This window comes from Manis javanica, chromosome 4 (assembly GCF_040802235.1).
Source record: "Manis javanica isolate MJ-LG chromosome 4, MJ_LKY, whole genome shotgun sequence".
NCBI classification, from domain to species: Eukaryota; Metazoa; Chordata; class Mammalia; order Pholidota; family Manidae; genus Manis; species Manis javanica.
The window spans coordinates 34,998,922-35,017,919 of NC_133159.1; the positions used below are offsets into that span (position 1 = coordinate 34,998,922).

Here is an 18,998-nt window from a genome sequence, read left to right on the forward strand (position 1 = left end):
TGAGTGAGCAGCATCCGGTGCTCCGCGGCCACCTGAAGCAGAGGAGTCCTCGCCCACCACAGCTCTTATGAGAAAGTAAGACCCCAGACCATCTCCATGACTCTAGACACCTTTCCTTTACATATTCTCATGCACCAGACCCACCACCATCTTCCCAAGTCCCCTGCTTTAGATAGACCTGTCTCCTCTGGGAGCCCACAGTGCACACAACAGAATGGGCTTCAGCCTCTTTCTGTACCCAGATGATAAATCACCCTGGTTGGAGCCCTGTAAAGGCTGTTCACAACCCCATGCCCAGCTTGATGGCACCAAATAGCCCCTAGGGACCCAAATTCTAGGCAATGTGTGTGGCCTATCAAGGCAAAGCAGCCAGTGACGGCTGCAGGTTTGGAAGAGGTGGATAATGCCCAGTTCCCATCAGGCTGGCTCCTTTCAGGTTTCAACTCTACCCACTCCCTGACTTGGACTCAGGTCCTTGAAGGCTGGTTACTCCCACCCTAGGAGCTACATGCTAGCAGGGGACAGTAACCCAGAGGGCTTGAAGCCCACCTTGCCACGGGATCCTCAGACTCCTCATGGCACAGGCAGCACTGCCACCTGTCAGCCATGGTTGGGAATGCAGCCATGCAGCATAGCAGTTGGTACACCAGTCCCAGAGGTCCCAGCAGTCCCAGAGAGCTGACGTGACACAGATGAAGCTCAGCTCTGGAGACAGGGCCCATCAGCCCTAGGAATACCAGGAGTCGGTTTCCAGCCAGAGCTACTCCAGGCATCTCCTTCACTGCCTGTCAAACTTTCAAATACCAGCCCTGTCCCCCAAGTCCCTTGATCACAGTAAACTCATTCAATCAACAGATATTTATTGAACACCTACTGTGTGCCAGCATTATGCAGCAGTAACTTGGAGAATGATAAACAATACAAAACACTAAGGTTGAAGTCACCTCCCTGCCTAGAGAGGATCCAACTGGGTCTCAAGGAGATGGAGTTTGTTGTTTCGGCTAAATGGCCCTTGCCCTGGTTCTGGTCTTCAGGGCTCTTGCCTGTTTGTGCCACTATCTTCCTGCCCTCTGCTCTGTCTGGACATCACACACACACCTGGCAACACTCCTGGATGCAGCGGCTTCCTGGCAAAGTGTGGTGCACCTGGACACATCTGCATCTTCAGCTCCCCATCTGGCTTTTGCCTCAGACTCCCTGGCAGTGAGGTCAGAGAAGCCTCTGAGTAACTGCTAAGTGGGACCCATGGGGATGGTGTTTCACACTGTGGGGCTTTGCCCTTCTGGGGCCTTGCAGCAGAGATCACAAGCCCTGCACCAGCCTGACCCCACTTTCTGGCACCTCTCCACAAAACTCACCTTCCTTTTAAGGAATCAAAGCTCAACTCTGGGCTCATCGTCAACCTCCTCCCCCAGCCTTATTAACCCCATGCAGCCTAGTATCACAGGAATCAGTAGCCTAGCTGTTCCACTTGTCCAAACCCAACCACTTCAAGGCTCCAGCACAGACATGCCCAAACACTCCTGCCCCCTAGGATCCTAGGATAAGCAGACCACAACAGTCCCAGCACAGTGGCCCACAAGAACTCTCTACTGGGGGACCACAAAGTCCAAAGGGCCATAGGGAGTTGAACCAGAAGAGGACCCCGCCCACGGATGTAGGTTGTAGAAAGGGGTTAGGCATTTCTTTCTGGAGCAGAGGTGAGGTGGGTGGGGCAAGGACCTCAGCAATGGACACAACTGTGCATGAAGTTGATACAGAGGCTCGTGTAGTAAGTAGGATAGTCACGGAGGTGGCTCACGTGTGCAGATGACACAAAGTCCACAGAACGCACCAGGACCCGGCGTGCCAGACGTGCCTCCACCATGCGCTCCACATCCCTGGCCAAAACCACCTCATCAGCCCTGGAGTAGAGGTAGAGTTCAGGCCAGCAGGAGGCTGCATCAAGCAGCCGACTGTAGAAGTGGGTGTGGAAAAGGGCGGTGAGCGGAGCAAGCAGGACGTGGAACAGAACTGCCACCAGGGCGAAGGCCACCAGAAGCAGCAGGCGCAGCACAGCAGGCCGATGCTCCAGGATGGCTGCCAGGGCTCGCAGAGCTCCCGCCAGGTTACTGTCTCCAGGCCCGCTATCAAAGATGGTGCCTACCACATGCAGGTGACAGAAGCGCTGATGGGTCTGCAGGAGCTCCAGCACGTATCGGTACAGCATGGCTCCAGCGTTGCTGAAGACATGGAAGAGCAGGGGCTCCTTCTCAACCTCATAATCAAAGAGTAGCTCAAGTAGCTTCTGGGCCAAAACACGAAGTGAAGGGATGCCCAGGGACTCGGAGAAGAAGACCATGTGCCAGGGCGCTGTGTATCGAATCACGATGCAGCCCTGGGGAGAGGAGAGAGGCCTGGTCGGTCCTCAGGGGAGGGGTGAGAGAGGGGGTACAGGTTCAGGTCACAGCAGCTCCAACTTGCAGGTGCCTAAGTCCAACAGTGCTCCAGGCCCTGCTGCAGCCTGGGTGCCTGCTCACCACTCACAGACACAGGTGCCTTCCAGAGTGGAAGGCACCTGCAAGACCCATTTTTGGAATAATGCTAGCCCAGCCACTCAGCCTGGGACGGTAGGTGAGGCCAAATGTCTCGCTTTGGAGACATCCAGGCTGTCCAGAAGGAGGTCCCCTGCCTGTCTCCCAGCCCCCACCTTGTACCCTCATCTGCTCTATTCTGGCACATTTACAGCCTGCTATAGTGACTCTGCTCTGCACTGTCTACCTCCCAGGCACACAGAGGTAACCCCGTAAAACCCAGCACCCAAGACACAGCCTGCAGGCTCCAGGCTTGACCACCAGAGGCCACTCGTGAACCAGGCCTGCCTCCTGTCGATCTCTGGCTACTGCCACCTTCCCAAAGGTTCCTGAGAGCAGAGTCTGTACTCCAGGGCTAGGCATCCAAATGTGGTTCCAAGGCCTGGGATCACTCTTCCCATTCGCTCTGAAATTCCAAATACAGTAAATACTGTTGTTATCAAATTCTCAAATCTGAGCCACTCTCTCAACTAAGCACCTCAATGCCTGAGCCAAGGATGCCTCAAAGTCTCTAGACAGATCCCCTTCTAGGCCAGTTAGAAAAGGCAGCCAAAGCCACCTGCTTGAGTCCTAATCCCTCCCATTAACCTGTTCCAGAGAAAAAGGTCTCTTTGTCAAGAGAATCTGGAGTCAGACAGGTCTGGATTGGGTCTGATTCCTGGCACCACTTATTACCAGTAGATGGAAGGCAATTTACTGCATCTTTCTGAGCCTGTGTCTCCACCTGTAAATTGGGATAATATCCATCTCATAGGGTTATGATGAAAATTAAATGAAAAAATGTATCTCAAGTGCCCAAAACAGCACCTGATACAAAATAAACTCTCAACTAATAGTAGCAGTAATACTGGCAGTAGACGTAGTAACAAGGAGGAAATTACCTGTGCGCAGGACTTGAATGACCCATAGCTCAGCTGAAGTAACCCTGCCATCAGCCCCCTGAATGTGTCCCCACTATGACTCCAATCTGACATCTGCCCAAACTCCTCCTGGTACTGCTTTCACCTAGACCCCAGCAGGCAGGCACCCCTCCCGGTACTCTGCAGAGGGATCACTGATGCCATCCTGCCCCACAGCTCTGCAAAACTTCAGCAAGTGGACTGTAATGGGGTTTGTGGGGGGGGACTTGGTGAAGTGGGGAGCCTAGTAAACATAATGTTCTTCATGTAATTGTAGATTAATGATTTTAAAAAAAAGGTTATGGGGTTGTGAAACCAATATAATATTGTATATAAACTTTATTTAAATAAAAAATGTTAAAAAAAAATTTCAGCAAGTGCTCTGTGAATGGGATGTGAAATATCTTCCCACCCAACCCAGTCCACACATACAATTGCACACAAATGCAAAAACACTCCCACATCTCATCTTCACACACACTCAACTCCCAAGACTAACCAACTCTCCACCTCACATCCCACAGATGCAAACACGCAAGTACCACTACCCCACCTGTGAGTGTACAAAAATGCCTGGCCACCAGAGCACCCACAAACACACCCACCTCTGGTGGGTGTAGCCCCACCCGCTGCACCAGCAGGAGTGCATGGACACTCCTCCCCAGGAGCACACACCTGTGAGAACCACCTGTCGGTGCAGATGTAAGCTCAGCAGTTCCTGTGCGATACCTGTGAGCACTGCGTGCCTCACCCCACTCACCCCACGTCACCCATGAGCACACACACTCCTTGCGAAGGGCACACACACACACCCTCCCTACGCCACGGGTCTGGGCCTCACTGGAGGTTTCCAAAGTACCTGGCTGCCACCTCCCTGATCAAGTGCTCCTAGAAGTCCCTGCACCAGAGCCCTGTGGTCTCGCCACGTGTCAGATCTCCATCTCCTCTCTCCCCTGAAGCCAACCATTCCCCATCTCCACACATGGCATGGCCTCAGGACAAGGCCCTGCTGTCAGTTCTGGCCTCCCTCTCCTATATTTTCAATCTCTTCCTGTCTCTAGATTCCTTCTCAAACTCATAAAAATTTTCTTAACAGCCTCTGTCTCTACACCATGTTCCCCTCTCACATTCTCCCACCCTCTCTTCACCTGCCTAGACCCATTTTGACACTGCTCCACCCTGTCCCTTCCCACTGACTCCACTCTGATGAGCATGCTGCTCCTGTCAAGGGCACCTGCATTCTCCCCACTGTCAGATCCCCTGATGCCTTCCCCTCATCCCCATCATACTTTCCTTCCAGCAGCATCCAGGATCATGCATTCCTAGACCCAGGCTCTTCAGTAAGTCAGCATCATGAAAATTAGGACTGTTGTAGATTTAAATAAGAGGCTTAAGGAACAAAATAGCTAGATGCAGTGGGTAATAATGGACTGAATCCTGGTTTGGGCAAGTCAGTTCTAAAGGACACTTTGGGGACAATTAGAGAACCTGAATATGGACCAGAATCCAGATGAGATGAAAACTTGTTAACATGGGAAGGTGGAGACCATGACGTGGGAGAAAGCAGGATACAAAAGTTATTCAGTAGATCTCATTTAGGTGAAGGAAGGACACACAAAAAAGCTGAAAGGATATACACCACTGTGGAAATAAGGTAACCTCTACGTGACAGAAGTGCTATTTCTGTTTTCTTTTAAATAGTAAAACATTAGGAGGTTGGGGTTGGAACACTTTTCCCCACACCCATCCTGTCCTGAGCAGAAGGTAAAGTGCCAGCTCCCTCTGCCGACCACCCCTCCACAAGCCCGGCCTCTTCAAGTCCCGGGCATTCCCTGGGATCACACACCCTCACTTTCTCCGCAGACCTTCTGCCGCCGTGACATCCTTCCTCTGGCTGCATTTCCCAAAGACTGTCTTCCTGCAGGTTCTGCCACACTCGGGGGTTTCCTTGTTACCCCCTGGGCACACCTCCTCTTCTCAAATGGCCCTCTTCATCTTCTGCTCCCCCAAGTGTGGGCATCTCTTTAGGCCCTCTCCTCCTTGCCCTCTACACACTCCCTGGGGAATCCCATCTACTCCAGGGCCTATGGCTTCTCTTCCAGTGTTCCTTGTCTCAAAAACCAACCCCCGCCACCCAGGAATTGCCAGAGCCAGAACCCTGGCATTTCCCTGGGCCCACCCCCATCTCTCATTAAGCTGCCATCCTGTCTGCTAACAAGCTCCTTGGATCCAACCACCACTTCCTTCCCACAGCCTGGTGGTGGGTCCTGGCCCCTCCCATCTTCTCCACACTCTGCAGGGAGGGGCTTTCAGAAGCACAAATCTAACATCATATCCCTGCTTAAAGCCCCTGGGGGCCTTCCTTGGCCTCATCTCTTGACACTTGCCCTTTCTTTCATTCTCTGTCCTAGACATGCTCATTGATTCCTATTCTTCCGCCTGCCCTCAATGACCTTAGTCTAACGGTGAAGCCAGATAAATAAGCCTAGCATGGCAAGTGAAATTCATAATTAGCTAAAACTACTTGCAGACTAAGGCAACGCCAGAGGACTTGGTTGGGAGAAGTCCCCAAGCCCAGAAGTATTTTCCCCCCACCCTTCCCCCATTGCAGGGCTACCTTCCACCTCAGGCACAGTGCAGACCTGGGTTAGAGGAGGGAGGCAGAGGCAGGGACAGGAAAGTTCCACTCTCCTCAGGCCAGGGCTTCCAGTTAGCAGCTGGAGCTGGCTGTCTCCCTGCTTTGGGACAGGGCTGAGACAGAAGCCAAAGATGTGAAAGGTGCTTCCAAACATATAACCATGTCCCGCTAAGACTCTCCAACTACCACAATCTCTATGTCCAATGGTTGGTGTGGCCTAAGAAGCAGCAGGAAAAGCTCAAGCCTGAACCTCTTTTCCAAGAGGCTTCTCTAGTCTTGGAATGCAAAGGTGCCATGGTCAACCCCAAGACAGAAACTCCCCTGGTCAGAAAAGGAGAAACTCCTGGAGCAGAGACTATGCTCAGCACACCCCGCACGGGCTCCTGCTGCCCAGACAGGCAGCATCCAGCCAACAGAGACTTGAGATCTGGACTGACCCACAGATGGGAGCACCTCAGGCCTGGGCTGCCCATTGTGAGGTTTGCAGACGAAGGAAGGGGAAGCTGGTCAGGGGCCTGAAGCGGACAGAGCCATAGAGCTGGCAGCAAAGGGGGGATCATCCTGCCAAAGTCTCCATGACCGCAGCGTCTTCCTCACAGGCCATTTCCAGGCCTGCCACATTGGTGTCAGCCTTCACTGCAGCCCAGAGATGAAGGCAGCCAAGACTCAGTGCGCTCTGCCCTGTAAGGCCCCAGCACGCCAGGCATGGCATGCCTGTAGTACTCACCCTTTTGTGGTAGATGGCGCTGTACTTGGCAAGGTTCTTGTCCATGCAGCCACCCCAGCCCAAGAGAATCACCAGAGGCTGTCGAGTCCCCGCCTCCTTCCCACCTTGGCTGGTGCCATTCTCTGAAACACAGATGTGGTGGGACTGTCAGCACCAGAGCTGGGATGCAAGGTGGGGATGGCGGGCCATTCCCGAGCCAGCACTTCGGCTGCGGGTCAGGAAGGGAACCAAGAGCGGGGTGCCAGGCCCAGGCATCCCGCCAGCCCTGTGCCTCAGGTTTCTCCAGGGCTCTCCTTCCTCTGTCTTCCTGCTTCAATGGCTTTTAGGCCTCTCAGGAGGCACTGCAGGGTCACTGGAAAAACCCCTATGAGGGCACCTTTGGTGACTCCAAGACATAGGCCAGGTGAAAAAAATGAGTATTTTCTCCATGCAACTTCACCTTCTAACCCAGGGGTCAGCAAACTACAAGCCAAGGGCCAAATCCAGCCTGTGGTCTGTTTCGTATGACCTATGAGCTAAAAATAAAAATTGTTTTTACATTTTTACATGGTTTTAAAGTATCAGAAGAAGAATAGTATTTTGTGACACATGAAAAAAATATGAAATTTTAATTTGGGTGTCCACAAATAAAATGTTATTGTGATGCAGCCACATTCATTCATTTACTAAAATAGCAATTGAGTAGTTGCAACAGCGACCATATGGTTCACAAGCTTAAAATACTTATTAGCCCTTTAAAGAAAAAGTTTGCCAATCCTGTTCTAATTCCACAAGCATATGGAAGAAGAGGGTCTTAAAAGGACGGATGGAGAGGCAGTGTAAGCAGGGTGTGGAGCAGACTGACCCTGAGGGCCCATACCAAACCCACCCCATCCTGCCAGAGAATCACAACCAATATTTATTGAGGCTTAACCCTCAAACAACATGATGAGGAATTATTATTACAGATAAGGAAACTGAGGCACAGAAGGGTTAAGTTTCTTGCCTAAGGTCACACAGGAAGTATAGAGCTGGGAATTTGGCCTCTGCTCCCCACCCTAAGCCACTAGTGACCTTCTGTGCAGTCAGCCCTGTCCACAGTTAGAAGCATGTCTCCTTCATTGATGTTGCCGAGGCACAAGCCAACTGCCTCCTACATGGCTGCTTCTGAAGAGGCCTCTCCCACAACCTTGTTGGTCAGACCTCATCTCATTTCCCCTGCCAAGAGAGTACCCACCCGCTCAGGGAGCCTTCTGCGCAGACTGTCTGTTACTAGTTTATCTGCCCTCCCAAAAGGGCTGGGGTGTACCCTTGCAAGGATCAAGCCACTTGGCGGTGCTCAGCTGCCACCCTGAGATTTACGGATGCCAGTGGTGACCTGGCAACTGTAAATTTCAAGGCTAGTTAAGAGGATGGTAAATATAAATCACTAACCTTTGGACAAAAGGAAGACAACAATTTCCTGTGGAAATTAATGTGATTGAAAAGTTCAATGTTCCTGCTCTCCAGCAGTGGTGACTCTGGCCTTTGGAGATTAACTGCCCACCCCGGCGGGATCCCAGGCTGGGTTGCAGCTCAGCCTGGAGCAGGAGCTGCCGGCACCTCAGTCCCATGCTGATGCCTGCCAGCCCTTCCAGGCTCTGCGATGCTGGCCGCAGCCTCTGACAAGGGAGACAATCCCACGGTTCTGAGGCCACTCCGAATACTCTCACCACCTTTCTTCACCTGGTGTCCCTGTCCTCTGCCAGGGCAGCTCTTGGCCTGCACTGGCCTTTCGGGTAAAGAGGCCATATCTGGGCCTCACTAGGGCCCCAGCCCTGCTTTGCTGGGGATGACTACCCATGAGGCTCAGGTTGCAGCAGCCTCATGGGGTGATTACCAGCTACCATTTGGATCTGCCTTTGAATCTCTTAGATCCAAAGATCTAGATTAGCTTGATTTCTGAGACCTGCCCTAGGGAGGCTCCCTTACCTCAGCAGCAGTCTGAGCAGAGGGTCCCCTCGCCAGCCTCTGGGGTGGGGGGCCACTCCATGTGCCACCATCAAGCCGCACCAAGGTGCTTTGGGGTTTACTTCAAATACAGAGAAAGCAGCCAAGGGAGGCCACATCCCCTGGTGGCTGCCCAAAGGTAAGGCCAGCCCCAACCATCAGTGACGGTGCATTCCCAGCCGGGAGGGTTCGAACAGCTTGCTGGATCCCTGACCTGCCCGTCCTCTCACGGCTAGGATTTACTACTCCATTTGCTCCACCACAGGCTGTACTGGCACCCTTGGCTTGGCGAACTCCTGTAGGAACGACTCTTCCCCAGACATGCACCTCCATGAAGAAACTCAGAATACAGACACTCTGAACACACTGCCTGCTCCCAGAGACCCAATTTTCCATGTTTCTAAAGGAAGGGAATCAATCCCCGCTCCCCATCCTAACTAAGCCACTTGTGACCTGTGCCACCAGCCCGTCTCTTTCAGTGATATGCTGAGGCACAAGCCAGCTGCCTCCTCCATGGCTGCTTTTCAAGAGGCCTCCCTGCAATCTTGTTAGTCAGATCTCATCTCATTTCCCCTGCCACTGACTCCACTCCAGCCAGGTCTTTCTCAGCCTGGCATCCCCCCATCCTCTGCCAGGGCAGTTTCTGGCCTGCCCTGGCCTTTCTGGTATAAAGGCCATTCCACTCCTGCTAAGCACTCAAGGCTGCCCCCTAAGCCATGGCCACACTTCCTATCTGTGGGCATCTCCCACTCCTGCACATTCTCCTCCCAGTGCCCTGCTCCCTACGCCCATTCCTAACGTGGGACCTTAGTTATGGCCTCCTCCCACTGGAGCATGCTGCTCCTTGAAGTGCTCTAATCCAGAAAAGACCAAGGTGCTCTGGGAACATGGTTGAGAAAATTATGGTGACAGAGAAAGGCCTCCTGAAGGAAGATACATTTGCTCTGCTGGGCATGAAGGACCAGTAGGGGCATGCCAGGTGGAGAATGGGCATGAATGGGAGCTGCCAAAACTGGGGCTGGGGCTTGATCCTTCAGGGCCTTCCAGCCATGCTTAGGAGTTGGGATTTTATTCCATAGCAGTGGAGGGCAAATGAAGACTCTGGAATTGGAAGAGTGGTGTGATCCAGTCTGTACTGATTAATGACTTGAACAATTATTCACTTAATGTCTGTCTCTCCCCTTAGTCAGTAGGCTCTGTGAAGGCAGGAACTGGGTCTTCCAGGTGTCTCCCCATTCAGGAGCTCAGCAGAAACAGGCTGAATGAATGAATGCGGGTTTGCAAAGTGAAGGATGGATCCAAGGAGAAAGAGCTGGCGTTCTTCTTGTTACTCATTGCCCTTTCCAGGTAGCAAAAGTAATTGCCATGGCTATTGTTATTTATTACCCCGTCTGGATCATGATTACTCCACCTTCTATAAAAACCTCTGCTCCTTTTATACTCATTCAGCTGTCCAGACCACCCACTCCCCTCTGCCTGCTGATAACCCCATGCCTCTGGCCACTGCTCCTCAGGCACCGTACACTCTGGCTCAGCTCTCCCCTCCCGTGCTCCAAGACTTACCATGACCCCGCACAGGCAATCCAATCTACCTTGTTCCTAAACCTCACTAACCTCCCTGGATCTCACATATCATTCCGGCTCCTACCTCCCCCCTTTCCCAACGGCAAGAAAAACTGTAACAATAACAGCAAAAAGAACATTATATAGCAGGCAATATTCTAAGAACTTTATACATCAACTTATTTAATCTTCACAATAATCCTATGAACAAGGTAGTTATTCTTCTCATTTTACATGAAAAAGTAAGCCACAGAGATAGTAAATAACTTGCTCAAGGTTATACAACCAGTAAGGAGTGAAGTTGGAATCCAAGTGCAAATGGCCTAGAGACTAGCTTGTAACAAAACCCAAGCACCGAGTCTTCTAAATTTCTATCACCTCAGCTCCAAACCTGTACATGACTGCCTCTGCACATCAACAGATCCGGTGCTGACCTCTTCCATCTGCTCCTCCTCAAGACCTGGCTAACCCAGCCAGAACCTCATACACTGCTTCTTTGGGTTCTAGGACATACGGGGTTTTGGCGGGGGGAAGGGGCTGGAGAGGGCATTACGGGGGCTTTCTGGAAGTGAATGATGAGCTGACTCAGCCAGTGGAGTGGGTCATCCTAGAAAAAAACTACATCCTAGAAGTAGCTACTATTGTTAGCTACTGCCCCCATTTAACAAATAAGAAAATTAAAACACAGAGAGGGGAAGTCCCTTTCCCCAAGAACACGCAGCCAAGAAGCAAGAAAGCCAATGTTCGTCTCTCTGGACCACCATACCACCCTGCCTCCCCCCCAGCCCAGCATGCAGGTGCTCTGTGTTTATGCTTTGCTAATGCCCACTCCACAGGCTAAGTCAGCTCATCATTCACTTCCAGAAAGCCCCTGTAATGCCCTCCCCAGCCCCTTTCCCCTCACAAAAAAAAAACCCTCAAATAATCAGACTGAGTTAGATGCCCCTCCTCTGTATTGTCATAGCAACCGCCATCACCATGCCACTATGCTCATCAGATTGAAACTGAAAGTGTCCATTAGGTACAGGTAGGAGGCTACTGCCACATGCAGAGCATGAGATGACAAAGGCCTGAACCAGAGCAGTAGTAGACAGGTAGAAAGAGGAAGGGAAATGACAGGAAGAAGAGTCACTATAGCTTTGGAACATGTATCAAAAGTCTCAAAAACATGCAGTCTTTGACTTAGTAATTCCACTTTTAACAAAGAAAAAATGTTTAATCATATGGAAATATTTAATAATATACTAACAGGTAATAGACATAAATGCAAGAGCTAAAACTACAGAACTCCTAGAAGAAAACACCGGGGTAAATCTTTGTGGCCTTGGATTAAGCAGTGGATTCTTGGACATGACAAAAAGTAGAAGGAATAAAAGAAAAAAACAGATAAATTAGGGCTTCACCATAATTAAAAACTATGTACTTCAAAGGACACCACCAAAAAAGTAAAAAAAGTCCCTCTCTCTGGGGGCAGCCATTTTCTCTTTCAGATAATAAAACCTCTTGCATGGGCCCGTGTCTCCTGAGTTGTTCTGGGGTTAGGAGGGTCGCAGCAAGATACCCTTTCATTGGTGCCATGACTTCAGATGAGGTTCTCCCATTGACTTTGCTCTTCCTCCAGGACTCTGTGCTCCTTTGGGAACCCTCACTGCCCGATCCTTGTCCACGGGCTCACCGTTCATTTCCCTGGTCACTCGTCTTCTCACCCAACACCAGCCTTCAATCTGCTACTGCTCTAGGGCTATCAGGGCCAATAACGAAACCAGCTAGATGCCACCGCGAATCATCTCAGGATGCCCACCCTTCTCCAACTCTACAGCAATGGCCTTGCTAATCCCAGAATCGGCGCCCCCTTCCAGCAGGAAGTAGCAAGAGAATGAGATTCTACACCCAGTTCCCCAGAGGCCCAATTAAGAAAAGGAAAAGATGGGAATGAAGGCAAATTCTGGCGTGCTAAAACCCCCACCCCTTAAGATCCAATCACCAACGACCAGATGGTCAGGCACCCCTTAAGATCCAATCACCATCAAAACCGAAAGTTTCTGTGATGACTGCCCTTGCACTGTTCACCATGTAAGAACTTATTCACTATGTAAGAACTTGTTCATGTAAAAACCTGTTCGTTATGCTTCAGAAGATTGGAGACTGTTGAGAATTAGGCATGGGGTTGATTAATGATTGTGCATTGAGTCCCCTATACAGAATTTTATTGCTGTTAACAACCATATGATCAATAAATATGAGAGATGCCCTCTCAAAAAAAAAAAAAAAAGATCCAATCACCAACGACCAGATGGTCGCGCACTCCTTAAGATCCAATCACCAACGCTGAACACATCATACCCCTACTCTTTAAAAATGTGCTTCCTCACCCACGAGCTGCTGCTCCCTCTCTCTGGGGGCAGCGATTTTCTCTTTCAGATAATAAAATCTCTTGCATGGGAAAAAAAGTAAAAAAAAAGCCAACCCAAGGAATGGGAGAGAATATTTGTAAACCATATATCTGGTAAGGAGCTTGTATCCAGGATATATAAAAACTCTTACAATTCAACAATAAAAAGACAAATAACCCAATTTTAAAATGGGCAAAGGATTTAAACAGACATTTCTCCAAAGAAAATATATGAATGGCCAATAAGCACATGAAAAGATGCTCAACATCACAGTCATTAGGGAAATGAAAATCAAAACCACAGTGAGATACCGTTTTATAGCCACCTGGATGGCAATAACCAAAAAGTCAAATGACAGCAAATGATGATAAGTATGTGGAGAAATCAGAACCTTCAGATACTGCTGGGGTGAATGTAGAAAGGTACAGCCACTGTGAAAAGGGTTTGGCGGTTCCTCAAAGAAATTAAGCATTGTGTTACCATATGACCCAGCACTTCCACTCCTAGGTACATACCCAAGAGAAGTGAAACCATATGTCCACACAGAAACCTGTACACAAATGTTCATATTATTATTATGAAACATTACTTGTAATAACCAAAATAGAAACGATCCAAATGCATATGCCCTGTAAATGGATAAACAAAATACAGTATATGAAATACTATTTGGTCATGAAAAGGAATGAAGTACTGACACATGCTACAACATGGATGAACCTTGAGAACATACGCTAAATGAAAGAAGCGAGCCACAAAAGACCATATATTATATGATTCCATTTAGATGAAATGTCCAGAATAGGTAAATCCATACGACAGAAAATAGATCAGTGGTTGCCAGGAGGTAGAGGGAGGGGAGAATGGGGAGTGACCACTAATGGGTACAGAGTTTCTTTTGAGATGATGAAAATGTTCTGGAATTAGTGGTAATGGTTGCACAATTCCATGGACATACTGAAGACCAACGAACTGTACAATTTAAAAGGGTGAACTTTATGGTATATGAATTATATATACCTCAATAATGCTACTATTTTTAAAACTAACAGTAATACATTAAACTGAAAATGCAAGCTGAAAAGCAGTATGTACAAAATACGTACATATATATACATACACACACGTTTATGCACAGAAACAATACATCAAATGTTAATAGCAACATTTCTAGGACTAGAGGCAATTGTTTTTCATGATATTTTTTACCCATCTTCTACAATCAATATGAATTGCTTTTACAATGAGATTAAGATGTTATTTTTTTAAAAGGGGGTGGGGAGGTGTGTCCAGCAGAGTCAAAAGCAGTAGAGAAATCAAAGAGGTCGTGGATGCCCAGAAGTCCCTTGGCAAGGTGGAAGTACTCTTTTCAACCTGGTACGTCTTGAGCACCCCCATAAACAATTTAATCTCATGGACTCCTTGTCTTCTAGAATTTCTCAACAAAACAACACTGACACCAATAATATTAAGAGTCACAGATGTGTATATGTCAGCTCAAGTCATAAAACTAATGCATAAATTAGACTGTGTACATCCCACGGCCATATGGAGAAGACAATGGAAAGGGCTTGTCTGTGGCACAATACATGCTTTTTATCTGTAAGCTGGAATCAAAATACAAAGAGCATACGTTTTCTTTTTAAATGTGAAGAATAAAAGGATCCTCACTTTACTCCCCAGAAATATTTTTCTAGAGTCTCACAGTTCCTAAAATAAAGTGAATTACTTTATTTTAAAATGACATTTTTTTTTAACTTGTTGAAATAACAGCATAGGAGAGCAGCACAGTATCTAAGATATGTATAAAACTGTATCTGGGTTCAAATCTCTGGTTCTGCCGGTACTATGAAACAAACCTTGAGCAGATTCTCTAAGCTTCAATTTTCTTATCTGTGAAATGGGGATAATAATACAGAGGATTAAATAAGCCAATGACTGTAGAGAGCTTACCATGGCACAAAGAAAGTTCAATAAACCGAACTTGTTATTAATACTTCATGAGGAATGCATGCTCACTGCAGAAAAGGGGAAAATGAGTATCTCATAAAACTGGAATCAGATTGTTTTGTAATCTTTCTTCCATTTAGCAATATATTGTGAACATCTCTCCCTGTCAGCTTATATATTTCTACTCCATTCCTTTTAGTGGCTGTAGAGCAGCTACAGAAATTTCATAATTTATGGTGACCCATCTCCCATTATTGGACATGGTGTTGTTTCCAATTTTTTGCTGTCATAAAAATACTTCAGTAGACACCTTTTCTTTGTGCATGTCCTTACTTGTTTCCTAGAAATGGAAAACTGTATCCAAGCAACATTTCCTAATGGCAACTGAAATTCACATGCACAAGTGGCTCCCCAGCAGAAATGTGTGATGACCTGGGGCATGATACTTCACCTCCCCCCAGCTTCTGTTCCTCATCTGCAAAACAGGATAAGGGTCCTCCCTACTTCACCAGGTGGTCGTGAGAGAGGGTCCTGCCACACTTGGCATGTAAGAAGGGCTTGGTCGGAATGGGCAACAGGGTAGTGCAACAGAAACCCCAGAGACCTCAGAGAAAGGAGGCCCATAAAGGGTCCATCAGGTCTGGATCTCAAATCCAGGGCCTAGCACAGTACCTGGCACAGAGCAGACAAATTAGAAAGGGTTTTTATTAATGCATGAAAGAGATCATGAATCAAAAATAAATGAAATGCCTCTGTTTTTTTAAAAAAGTGCCTTTGGGGGTCCCCGTAGTCAAGGAGAGGATCAAGGCTCAACTCACTTTTCCCCTGGACCTCTGAAGTCTCAGGTGTGACAGCTCTTGAGGTTTTCACCTCATCCCCCTGCTCCTAAAAGCATGTCATAGCCTCCTGCCAGGGCCTTGCTCCCTTGGGTCACTCTCCTTCCTCCCCAGAGCCTTTATTTCTGCACTTACCCACCTGTCACTCCTCCTGAAGCTTTAGGTCCAGCTTGGGCCACTCTTCTCCAGGAAGCTGCCCTGACACTGTAGCCCACCACGGTGGTCCAGACCACTCTGGGATGTTTCGCAGATGCCAGTGAAAGCTCCCCGAGGGTTAAGATGCTGTGTATACTTCTGTGGCCCGGGCCACTGCTTACCAAAAGAGAAGGCTCACAGTAAAGCCTGGGTTCACAATAAACCTATCACTTCCCCTCTCTGTGAGCCCCAGAAGGCCCTCTTTGTACTCTAAGAGCAAGCCCCTTGTCCCAGCCCAATCAGTTCTGTGAATCAATCATTCCTGGAAATGTCTACTGAACATGAGAGCAACATGGTGCCTTTAAGAAGGCCTGCTGGCAAACAGCAGAAAGGCCCTGGAGCAGGACCCAGCTGACCATTCCCTGGCTGCGCGGAGGGGCAGCACAGCCAGGGCCTGGAATATCGGAGCAGCTCTGGCTGGGGCCCACGGTGCTGCCCACTGACTTCATTCAGCTCACTTGGCACCTCACCCTTGCCAGGCCCTGGCAACAGTGAGCGAAGCCGTCAAAAGCACTACAGGGACAGGGGTCCTGCTGCAAGAGCCCTGAAAACAGAACCTTCCCCAAGGAAATGAAATGGGAGCAAGATATTAAGAGGGGGAGGTGATCACTGGGCAGAGCAGAGTAGGTGGGTTGAGGGGAGATTTCAGGTCCAGGGATCAGCTTGAGCAAAGAACCAGGCCAACTACCCTGGCATGGGCTTCCACAGATTCTAGCTGGTGGGATTCCTGGCAGAAGGATCCTGGGCTGAACAGCCTGGATCCTGGAAGACCCCAGATCTGCAGCTTCCTCCCAGCTAACTGATGGGCCAGCAATAACTGCTCACCTGTCAGCTCACAGCAGTGCTATCAGCTCACAGCAGTGCTGGGTTCTGTAGTTCTGATGCTCAAATATGGGGGGAAAGCAATTCCAGAAACCAAGTATCACTGCCCTACACACCATTAAACAGCAAGTGCAAGAGAAGAGACAAGCTTCTTCAAAGCTGTCACTGGGAGAAGCCATATCCTCCTGAAGGGAAGCTCTCTGCAAATGGAAAGCAAATGAACTCAGGGGATCACAGTTTTGTCACCTCCTTCTGAGGGGTCCTACAACCTCTAGCTCAGCTCTGGGGTATGCATTTTGAGAGGGAAAGTGCATGATGAACTAAAGCCAGTTCATAGGAGCAATCAGGAGGAGGAGGTTATCAGAAGGACATCACATCAGAGGACAGACAGCTAAAGGCCTGAGGTATTTTTCTTGGAGAAGAGAGATTTGAGGAAGGCAGGAAACCATCCTCTTGGAGAGAAAGAGAGACTACCTTGCCCCATGTTGTACCCACCATGATCTTGAAGCCCTGCAGTTACATATCACCGTGAAACCACCTGCTTATAAACCACCACCCCTCCCCAAAGCCACAGCTCCCTGGAGCCTGTGCATGAGTCATTTGAGGCACTGGCAACTAACAGGTGGCCAGGACATGGCTGAACTGAAAGCAGAAATGGCAGGAAGGCCTATTGTGGCTCAAGAAAGGGAAGTGCTTTCTAACAATCTCAGCTGCCTTCAACAGGCCAGGATGTTTGGAGGAAGCATCCTGTCAGAGAAGGGTCTGGTAGCAACAGAATGTCCTCATGCCAGTAAAAGTATACAGAACAAAATGGTCCCCTGAGATTTCTTCCAATTCCAGGACCTAGCTTCCTCAGTGAAGGGAGCCACAAGCAGAGGAAATGCACCCACAACATGCCAGGCACAAACATCAAGTCACTACCTTGCTGACCCTCACAATCCCAAACAGAAGGCCCTATTATATTTCCCATTTTACAGCAGAGGAATCTGAGACTCAGAGAGGCTTAATAACTTGCCAGAGTCATAGAACCAGTAGACGTGGAGCTGAAATGCTAACCAAGACCAGCAGTCTGCCCACCTGGGCTGCGGGAGAACTTCTGCCCCACTGGCCACACAGAAGACAGCTCCTGCTCTTGGCCGCTGAAGGTCTCCAAGGGCAACAATATTAACTGGCTTCATCTCCTGCCAATGGCAAAACTTTTCAAAAGCATTTTTACATCTCTAAGTCCAATAGCCCTAAGCCAAAAGATCCAGCACTAGGGAAATGCAGCTGGTCTAGAACCATCTGTTCTGTGGGAGCCTACGGGCTGCCCTCCCCTCTTAACCCCAACCAAGGAACATAAGATGCTTTGGGAGAGATCTGGGAAGGCTCTCCTGAAGGAGGCAACATCCGAGCTAAGCCTTAAATAATAAACCAGACAAGCCAGGGGGCAGTGTGGGGCCGCAGAGGGGAAAGGGTATTCCAGACACAGGAAAACAGCAGGAGCAAAGGCAGAGAAGCAAGTGTGTGGAGAATCACAGCATTTTGGGTGCCAGAATATAAAACTGAAACTGAACAGCGGAAGGACATAGTAATCAAAGAGATAAGCAGGGGCTTATAAATTATGGAGAATTTTGAATGCCACGTTAAGGAATCTGGGCTTGATTTATCCTGAGGGCAATAAGAAGCCACTGAAATAAAAAAATAAAATAAAATAAAATAAGGAGCCACTTGAGGGTTTAAGCAAAGTGTGGTAAGATCAAACCTCTGCATTAGGAAGATCGCTTGCAGCAACCTGAGAGGCGGAGCTGGGGCAATGTGACGGGAGGCATAAAGGTGATGGGGGTAAGGTGATGGGGAGTAATGCGGGGGAGAGACATGCTGGGCTCAGGCTGCTGTGTTATTCAGGGATCCTCTATCATAATTCCAAAACCGGGCCAAACTTCCCATTCCCTGAACCCCCACCAATCCTACTCACACTGCCAACTGAGCAGGGGAAGCAGCAAGGGAGCGAGGCTCGGACAAAGCGCGCGCTCGGGGCGGGACCTATAAGGGGGCGGGGCTCTCAGGGCCCGACGTAGTATGGGACCTGCGAGACCCTTGAGGGGGCGGGGCCGAGAGGGGCGGAGCCACAGCTGCGTTTGCGAACCACAGACTCGTTAGGTCACCTTCCCACGGCTGGACCGAACCCCGTTCCATACCCTGGCTCCGGCAGAGCTGATCCGGGATCTCGATGGTGTAATCCAGTTCAGCCGAGGCCATGGTGAAGGTCCCGGCCCTCGGCACAGGCCTCCACCGGAACTCCTGCTCGCGCGCCCGCGCCTCTCCCGGCACCTCCTGGGCACCGCCCAATCACCACCCTCCCCCAGCGCTGCCCTATCCCTGAGCTGCGCTCCGTGACCTCTGGCCCTAGCAACCACCGAGCCTCTCGGGCCTCTCGCAGCACCCCACTAGC

General features: G+C 49.4%; 1 protein-coding gene across 6 annotated transcripts; it reads right to left on the minus strand.

Moving 5' to 3' along the window:
* Positions 1-1,375: 1,375 nt before the first annotated feature.
* Positions 1,376-18,957, minus strand: TMEM53 (transmembrane protein 53). 6 transcript variants are annotated; one of them, XM_073233808.1, is made up of 4 exons: positions 15,687-15,853; positions 14,621-14,654; positions 6,838-6,959; positions 1,376-2,377 (listed from the first exon to the last, which is right to left on the minus strand). In XM_073233808.1, the coding sequence occupies exons 3-4, from the start codon at positions 6,880-6,882 to the stop codon at positions 1,724-1,726; spliced, it is 699 nt and encodes a 232-aa protein (XP_073089909.1). In that variant the 5' UTR covers positions 6,883-6,959; positions 14,621-14,654; positions 15,687-15,853; the 3' UTR covers positions 1,376-1,723. The 6 variants fall into 6 exon arrangements, with proteins under 6 accessions (XP_073089909.1, XP_017524837.1, XP_073089908.1 ...); XM_017669348.3 differs by lacking the exons at positions 14,621-14,654; positions 15,687-15,853 and adding an exon at positions 18,745-18,957; XM_073233807.1 differs by lacking the exon at positions 14,621-14,654.
* Positions 18,958-18,998: the final 41 nt, after the last annotated feature.

What these genes read in the sequence shown, in the direction of transcription:
- TMEM53 (XM_017669348.3), bottom strand. Translation starts at nt 18,805, where the DNA reads ATGGCCTCGGCTGAACTGGATTACACCATCGAGATCCCGGATCAGCTC. An exon ending in TCAGCTCTGCCGGAGCCAGG is followed by an intron (nt 6,960 to 18,744) that starts GTATGGAACGGG and finishes TCTGTGTTTCAG; the next exon opens with AGAATGGCACCAGCCAAGGT. An exon ending in GCGCCATCTACCACAAAAGG is followed by an intron (nt 2,378 to 6,837) that starts GTGAGTACTACA and finishes TCCTCTCCCCAG; the next exon opens with GGCTGCATCGTGATTCGATA.